Genomic DNA, 8,826 nt, shown 5'->3' on the forward strand with positions numbered 1-8,826 from the left:
CCAATTGGCATTTCAAAGACCAGGATGCCTCTGTTCTGAGATTGGACAGTTGAAACCACCCACCAATACTAGTGAAAGTAAAGAGAAGTCTTCACCCCCAAGGATCTCAACGAAGGAGTCCACTCGAACTCCTGACAAATGAGTTAGTCCTCTGAGTTCCTAAGAGTATAACCCTGGCATGAAGGTGTCTGACAGAAACAGGGCCAAGGTCTAGAAAATTCGGAGTGTGATATTTCTTCTGTACTAGCAATGAGCGATTTAGTTTGGAATGGAACTTTTTTTTGTTTTAATTTTGTAGATGTTGTGTACAGAGCCTAGGCTTTAAAATACGAAGAAAAAGCCACAGCAGCTTGCTGAGGAACAATGAGGCTTGTTCCTCATTGGGTCTGTTAGGAGAACCCAGTTAGGACGTGACTGCTCTACAGTCAGGGAGTTGTGGATCTAGCACCTCTCCATGACCACAGCTCTTTGCCATGAAGATGAGAGGGCACAGACAGGCTGTTTCAGTGGAATCCGGGGACTAGTTTCTCAGGACACCTGGATGAGGGTAAAAGCTGTGACGAGATTTGAGATGAAAGTGTGCAGGGCTTGTAGACTCAGTGGAACACAGTTCTTCCTGTTGGCCTGTAGTTCCCTGAGGGAGCCTGGAAGCCCTTGCCAGACAGGCGTCAGGTCCGAGCACCTCTTCATGGCAGTACTGAGCACCTAACGCCTTCCAACAAGGGGAGATGTTAGTGCCCCCTTAGTTATGCTACTTGGGAAGTTTGAATGATGGAACTTAGTCATTTTGCTAGTCTGCCCTGAATCAGATTTATGTCGCTAATTTAGTCTTATGGGTCTGTGAAACCAGAAGAGTTCTGAGCCTCCGAACTTTGAGTCTAGCTTATAAGGAAGAGTAAAATGCAGTTGTCTCCTCACCATGGCCTGGTCACTAATAATGAGAACTTCATGTGACGTCTGGGCTAGTCAGAGGGTTGTAGGGTTGGGGTTTGATTTTCTGCAGAGTAAGCTGAAAAGATCCAGTCGGTGGGGGAGGAGCCAAGGTCCAGGCAGCTCACAGTGGACACCTCAACCTGTATTTCTTTCCAGCAGACACTCACTCTTTTGAAACTCGTGGGTTTGACTCCCTGCCATTGCCTCTTACCCAGCAGTAGGCAGTGGCAGGGAGGAAAGGGCCCAGTGACTTGGTGAGCAGGGATAAGATGAAACAGTATCAACTGAAAACTCCAAAATGAGGTGTTAGAACTTCATTGGAGTATGGACGATGAAAAGACATCAAATAAAGACAAGACTGAGTCCAGAGGAACCCAGGTCAAGGTTAAGGGACAAGGTGAGCTGTGGACCAGAAATGGGGTAGAGAAGCAGCTTCCTATGACCAAAAATAAGTGATAGGGTGGAGAGACGACGAGAAAGCAGCTGCTCCACCCGAGACGGGTACAGCCAAGCCGGGTGAGTTCTAAGTCTCACTGTCGAAGCCAGCAAGTCCCAAGGTTGGCCGTGTGTGGAGACTGCCTGGGCTGCACTGCCTTCCGTTGTCCAGCCTGGAGCCTGGCTGTCAGACCTGAGGTGGTGCACACCACTTGGGGGCAGTGGTGTGACTTCTGACAGATATGTAGGTGGTGCTAAGGGCGGGAGTGGGGCTTCTTCACTCAGGAAACGCTTTTTATTACAAAGGGCTTATGATGGGGTCGTTGGTGCTTGCCGAGACCCACATGGAAATTATCACTTCTTTGGTGCAATAATGCCTTCCAGTTGGGCCTGAAAAACAGAAACAAACTCCATTAATATTTGAAACATGCAGCCTAACACAAATAGCCGAGAGGTGACAAAAGTCTCCTGGAAGAATGATCCAAATGCCGCCACTCCAATTATTTTTCTCCTTCATTCCCAACTCCATGTTTTCTGGATTAGCTGGTTTCTGGCTTGGCATTCAGTCTTGCTGCATTAGGAGAAATCAGAGCTGGCCTGCTTTCCATACAATAGCTGCTCAGTGTATAATATAAGGCATTGAAAAGGAAATTGAATAAAAGTTGTTGAAATAGTGGTTTTTTCATGGCTCACATTTCAGGCCTGAATACTTCTGCTAAGTTAAACATTTGGCTCTCTCGTTTGGGAGCCTGGGAGCTCTGTGCTGGGACAAGAGGTTTGGGAAACAGCAAATTTTCAGCCACTGAGACAACTTGCCACACAATTAGAGAAAATTGCTACCGGTGAGTAGGGAGCTGTCCATCTTGTATGTGAGGCTTCAGACGCCTGGGAGTTACTTACTCTGCTCCTGTGGCAGCCGGAAAAATAATTCACCATCATAGTGTGTGGACAGACCTTTAAGTAGGTCTATCCTGGGGACTGCAAACAGTGCTTTATTTGGAGTGCAGCTTTGAGCCAATAAAAATAACTCGCTTCTAAAGAGCCCTTTGCCCTGGGGATAACAGGGTTGCTTGTAAATATTAGAAGCCAAGGCATTCTGCTTTGCTATTGCCGCCAGTACCATAGGAGGCACCGGGGAACTTGGGCTTACGATGAAAGAATATGGCAGATAAGGGAGGCAGCCTCAGAGACTGCTAAGTAAACAGATTCACATCTGGCTGCGAAAGTTTGTTTTGTTCAACTTGCCAAGGAGAAAATCTGTCATCCTCCACTAGCAATTAACACAAGCCCTTCTTTATCTCAAATGCTTGGCCTTCTTGGCTTGTAGCACCCACAAGCCTGCCAATCGCAAGAATGTAAGCTTCTGTGAAACTAGGGAGGAGAGGGAGATACATCCAGGGGCCCCTCCGAGCCAGGGCCATGGGAGACGGACATTATACACTAATAGGCCATTTGTCTAGAGCAGTGGTTCTCAAACTTTAGCAAGGATCAGAATCACCTGGCTTGCTGGCCCCCAACCCCAAAGTTTCTGATTGATTGGGCAGCTCTGGACTGGGCCCAACGATTTGTATTTCTAAAAGCTGTGGTGATGAGGATGATGCTGTCTGGAACCCAACCTCTGAGAACCTCTCGACCAGACAGACAGCCTGGAGTTTCAGAGGCCTGGCCCCCTGCCCAGCCTTTTTCACTAGTCCCCCTCCCTCCCTTCAGCTCTGTCAGATTAAAGTATACTGTCAGCAAAAGGCTTTGATGAAAAACACCTACACCTGAGTTCTCTGATCATGTACCAGGAGAAGTTTCATGATTTGAATTGGTTCTTCCCTCTCAAAGGGCTTTCCCTTATCCCCCACCCTCCCAAATGCAGTGCCTCCTCTCTAGGCAACTGCAATAGGAAAGCCCACCCACTAAAGCCCACTGGAGAGACCCAGCCCCCTCTGAGGAGGCTCCGAAATGCCAGCTGCCATAGGACAGAAGTTCCACCTTTGACATACCCACCTCTCCCAGACGATAGGCAACTTTTACCCAAGGGGAAACAAAAATCCACAGGAGAGCCAGGCTGAGGAGTCATGGGGGTTCAGAGTTGAGAACAGAACCCATCTCCAGAACCAGATGGACAGAGAATCTGTGTTCTGATCCCTCACCTCTCCCCAGAAGAGCTTCCTTGACTCCTTGGCAGTATTGAAAGTCACTGTAGGACAAAACGCTTGGGCTGCTCTGCTTGGCTGGCGGGGGCTGGGGCTGGGGCGGGGGGTGGGGCTGGGGCTGGGGCTGGGGCTGGGGGCACTCCACCTGGGCCGGTGCAACGATTACCTTCAGCTGCTGATTCGTCCGCTTCAGGAACTGTATCTCCTCGTTGTGCTTCTTCTCCTCCACCTGTCTCCTCTCGCTCTCCCGCTTCTCAACAGCCTCACATTTTGCCTTCTGCTCGTTCACTTGCCTCTCCAGATCTCGCTTTTCCGTTTCTAATTCTGCAATCTGCGGACAGAAGCACCAGTCATCCTGCGACGTCGCCAAGTGGATGGGGTGGTGTGAGTCCCTGGGTGGAGGGGACCTGGGACACAGCTGCCCGACCCAGGGCATTGCCAGGGTCTGTACTGCCACCCAGTGGGAGGCCAGTGACTGGCAGGGCTTGTCCAAGGGGAGACAGTCCTGTCATCCCAGGACCGGCCGTGACACTGAACCAGAGGGTCCTTGCTGAGGTGACGGGAAAGCACCCTCGGAGGCCAGAGTTGGGTGCTGGCGTGACAGGCTGTGGCCCCGAGGTGGACAGAAGAGTCACAGAGGCTTGGGGGGCTCCTGGTGAACCCACTCACTTTCCTCTCCATGTCTGACTTCCCCTGCTCGGCCTGCAGCGCCTTCCTCATGCCGAACGCCACGCTGCTCTCATACAGGGTCTGGTAGGCGGCGATGGTCATGCGGATCTCGTCCCGCACCCGCAGCAGCAGCAGCCCCCGCTCCGCACAGTTGATGGTGACCTCGCGGATCAGCTCATCTGCCAAGGTGCACACAGCAAGGTGGGAGAAAGCAGGCGGGAGGGGAAATGCCAACTGTCCTACTGCAAACCACCTTCCTGCCGGGCAGGGCAGTACGGTGTGTCCTCCTCACTTGCAGACAGGCAGGCAGGTCTCGGGGGCCCCGTCATGACTTCTCTGAACTCGGCACTTGGGAGCACAGGCCATCAGCAGGCCTCGCTTGGCCAGGGCAAACGGAGACAAGAGCTGTGTGCGTCTACAGCCAGGGGGCTCTTCCGGTCCACTCTTAGGCAGAGACTGGGTACTACTCAAAGCAATCTGACTTTTTTGATATAAAGATGGTGGCTGTTTTAAAGCAGTTGGGAAATCCCCTGTGCCCACTTGGCTGGACTGGTTTGGGGCTGGAAACATCTCCTCCATAAATGCTGACGGGGAGCACAAGCCAGAATTGCCCTCAAACTGAAGTGAACCTGCCAGCCCCCCGGCAGCAGGGTTTGGACGTGCTCTGCATGTCCAAGTCCACGTGGGCCAGTGAGACTTGACTGAGGGCCAGTCATCTGACACCAGCACCCAAGGAGGGAGATTTCAAATCTCTTGGTCTGGGGACTTCCCTGGTGGTCCAGTGGTTAAGACTCCATGCTCCCAACGCAGGGAGCCTGGGTTCGATCCTTGGTTAGGGAACTAAGATCCCACATGCCACATGGTATGGGCTAAAAAACAAAACAAAAAGTCCCTGGGTCTGTTGAGTCACAACGAATCACCATGAAATACTTTTTTGGACCAAGGCCTGATGTTGATAGGTGGATATAAATATAGAACATGAAATTTTTCTGATTAAAAAATTAATCTCTGTTTAATATAGAAACCTTTGAAAAGAACCAAATGGAAGGGGTCCCATGGAAGTGGGAAGTTCTCATCTTACTCCAAGCAGTTGCTGAGGGGTGAGGAACCAAGTCATCAGGAATACGACTGACAAGGTGGGGACTGGTAGGAGAGATGGGCAGGAGGGGAAGACGGTGCTGGGTGGGGTAGGCGCGGGGAGACAGACATTCCAGGACGGGATGGGCTCAGCTTGGGGGGACTCAGGGCCTGGGTCTCTACTGAAGGGAAGGGAAGGAGGCAGTAGAGCGTTGTGTAGCCTCTCTCTCGGACCACTCACCAAAACACTGCGAGTACAGCTCCCGGCGCACTGGGCAGATGCCGGTCTCCCGGGCCTGCCGCTGCTGCAGCTTCAGGTCCAGCTGCTCCTGGAGGTGCACCACGTCCATCCTGGTGCTGGGGGTGCTGGACACCTGCTGGATCCATAGCTGCGTGTCCTCCACCCACTCCCTGCGGGATAGACACAGCCAGGCTGAGCCAGCCCCAAGCACCACACAAGGTCCTCAGGACCTGAGCAGAGGTGGCCCTTGGCACTCTCTGCCTGAGAGGAGGGAGGGGCAGCTCTGTCCCCGACCCCCCGGAATCCCCATCTCTCTCTTCCTTGAAGAGGGTGTGGCTCCAAAGCCACACCCACGGTGCCACCTCCATAGGGCCCCTACCTTGGGGCTGGGCAGTCTTCATTCTCCCACGATCCTCTGTGAAGTCATCACCCACGTTCCAGATCTCCCACTCCTAACATGCTGAGCACAGATTTATGGTGGATGTTGCTTGATCTGAATGGGAGGCCCAGCGGCAGTACCCACTGACTTGGGGGGTAGGAGACACAGGAGACCATAAGCCTTGTGTCAACAAAAACAGGTGAAGGTATGAACTGCGGGGGGGGGGGGGGTGGGTGTACCTATATGGACGCCCATAGTGAACCTTGTATCAGAGACCCAGCCAGGTTCTGGAATCACAAGGGGCAGTCTGAGGGCAGAGTCACCTTGAGGGAGAGGACTCCATGCATTGTTGAGAGGGAAGCAAGTGAAAATCACCCTCAGAACTTCTATCACCTTATTACATAAAAATAGTTGAAAAGGATATTTGTGATCAATGTGGCTGCAGAAGAAAGAAGCAGGGTAAGAAGAAGGGAGCCTCCTTTATTTATTAAAAAAATTTTTTTGTTTTATTTTTATTATTTATTTTTTATATTTATTATATATTTATTATTTATATTTTATGTTTTATTTTGTTTTGTTTATTTTGTTTATTTATTTATTTTATTTATATATTTTTTTGGGGGGAGCTCTCCGTTTATAAAGGAGTCTGCAGAAGGTTTCCTTGAGGAGAGGACATTTGAACAAGACTTGAGTGAAGGAACAAGGGAATCGGGGGGATATCAGGGGAAGAGGATCGCTGGCAGTGAGAAGGTCCTATGGTGGGAAAGTCATTGATGTGTTTCAGAAACAGCAAGCAGAGGCTCTCGTGGCATTAGCCCCGTGAACTAGGAAGAGAATAACCAGAGACGATCTTGGATACTTCAGGGGCCAGGTTGTGCCAGGTCTTCTGGGTTGTTGTAAGGACCTTGGATTTCAGTCTGAGTGAGATGGGACGGTCTGACTTGTGATTTTGGGGTTGAGTGGGGAATAGATTGTAGGGGCAGAGAGTGGAAGCAGAATTTTCAGGCAGGAGGCCATCGCAGTAATGCAGGTGACAGCGACTGGGAATAAGACGGTGGCAGCAGAGTGAAAAGCAGTCAGATTTGGAAAGTAATTGGAAGGTAGAGGCAAAAGGAGAAAGGGGTGGCAGAAGATAAGATGGTTAGATAGCATCACTGACTCAATGGACTGGAATCTGAGCAAACTCTGGGTGATAGTGGAGGATGGAGGAGCCTGGCGTGCTACAGTCCATGAGGTTACAAAGAATCAGATATGACTTAGTGTCTGAAAACAAGAACAATGGAGACAAGAGAATGTGATGAAGGGCAGGACATGTGACTGGAGAGATCAAAGGGAATGAAAATTTGCCTGATCCCCTAGTGGAAAGGAGAAGACTGAGAATGAGCTGGTTAGGGGAAGAAAGACATTGTGATTTAATTTGAACATGTTGAGTTTGAGATGTTCCTTGGACATCTTCATGAAGGTGATGAGTAAGTAGCAGAATATATACGTTTGGAGTTTAAGGGGGAAGACAGGGCTGCAAAAAGACCCATGGTAACCATTAGTATACAGATGATATTTAAAGCCATGAGCCTGGGTGAGAGCACTCAGGAAATGATGGCAAGTAGAGAAGAGGTCTCCCTGGACCTTCCCAGGATCTAGCCATCTGCAAGTTCTAGAAACTCTGGGATGTTGGGAAGAAATCTCAGTTAGAAACAGAGTCAGGGTGCCTCCTCTCACATTCCCAAGTTCCGGGAAGCAAAAGCCTGGGCCTCCTCCTAGCCACTACTTGTTTACCTTGGGGGCAGGATGGCATTCAAGATTTCTTCTGCTTGCTTTGTAGGATCTGGGACACAGGAAGTTGAGGGGAGCTTGGTCTTGGGTGGCTGTGGGACGGGACCCGAGGGTCCAGGTTGCTGGGGGCTGACTTTCAATGGCCGAGCCTGAGAAGGAGGAACAAGTTGGAGCAGGAGGCGACTCAGACACTCAGCTCCACACTCCCTGGGCCCCTGGATTGCTCCAAGTTTCCTGCACATCCCTCCCCTAACCCCAGCTCAATCTCCCCTATCTGTCCTCTCAGCAGAAGTTATATTTCAGAGCTGAAGGAGTCCATGCAGCGTCTCTGCTTCCACCCCAACCCAATGCCTGCATCTCCTTGAACAGATGTTTCTGGCCCAGCTGCTCAGGCCTCTGCTCTAGTGATGGGGCATCACTATCAGGTCTATTCTGGGGCCCTGCGACTAAAAAGACATGTCACATCGCCCTGTGACTTTCTTCCCCATACTAATCTGCCCTTTGGGATCACCCAGCATTTGGTCTTCTTTGGCGTCTCTCCTCAGGTTCCAGTTCCCTTTACTCGCAGGCCTCTGTCCCTCGGGACTCCCGACTTCAGCGCAGCCCCTGTCTTACCCCAGCGGAGTTTCGTGCTCCCCCACCCTCTGAGACTCGTCCTTACTTTGGGGCTCCGTTTCTCAGTATTCCGGCTCACCAACACCGGGGTGTCATACTTAAGCAGAGAGTCCGCTGGGGGAATCATGGTGGCGGCGCGAGTAGCAGCCCAGCAGCCGCCCTCCAGTCAGGGCCCTGTTTGCCGTCGCCATGGAAACCTCCGCTCAGCCCTCATGGCCTGGGCGGGGCTTCGGGGTGGGGCCAGCAGCGCGCGAGTTCAAACTCTGCCTTCGCAGAAAGTTTTCCAATGCTTATCAGACCGCCTGCTCAACAGGGTGCCTCGGTGCTCTTGGAAGCAGGGAGAAAAACAGTTCTGAATCCCTGGGCTGCGTCTAGCTCGCAATTTGAATTAGATGCTTACCACCTTCGTTGACCCTCCATTTTGTCATCTGCAAAATGGGGAGTCGTCTGACTCCTTAGCGAAGGGTTGGGAAAGATTCCCAGTGGAAAGCATCTGAAGTTCCCACGTTATAAAAGGTATTTGTTTTTAATTAAATGGAGAAATGACAACATATCAGAAT

General features: G+C 51.1%; 1 protein-coding gene across 1 annotated transcript; it reads right to left on the reverse strand.

Moving 5' to 3' along the window:
• Positions 1-95: 95 nt before the first annotated feature.
• DNALI1 (dynein axonemal light intermediate chain 1) lies at positions 96-8,422 on the reverse strand. Its single transcript, XM_065916218.1, has 6 exons — positions 8,313-8,422; positions 7,655-7,800; positions 5,500-5,669; positions 4,182-4,360; positions 3,679-3,843; positions 96-1,758 (listed from the first exon to the last, which is right to left on the reverse strand). The coding sequence occupies exons 1-6, from the start codon at positions 8,391-8,393 to the stop codon at positions 1,723-1,725; spliced, it is 777 nt and encodes a 258-aa protein (XP_065772290.1). The 5' UTR covers positions 8,394-8,422; the 3' UTR covers positions 96-1,722.
• Between the last annotated feature and the right edge of the window lie 404 nt (positions 8,423-8,826).

The sequence above is a fragment of the Muntiacus reevesi genome, chromosome 1 (genome assembly GCF_963930625.1).
Source record: "Muntiacus reevesi chromosome 1, mMunRee1.1, whole genome shotgun sequence".
Classification (NCBI taxonomy): Eukaryota; Metazoa; Chordata; class Mammalia; order Artiodactyla; family Cervidae; genus Muntiacus; species Muntiacus reevesi.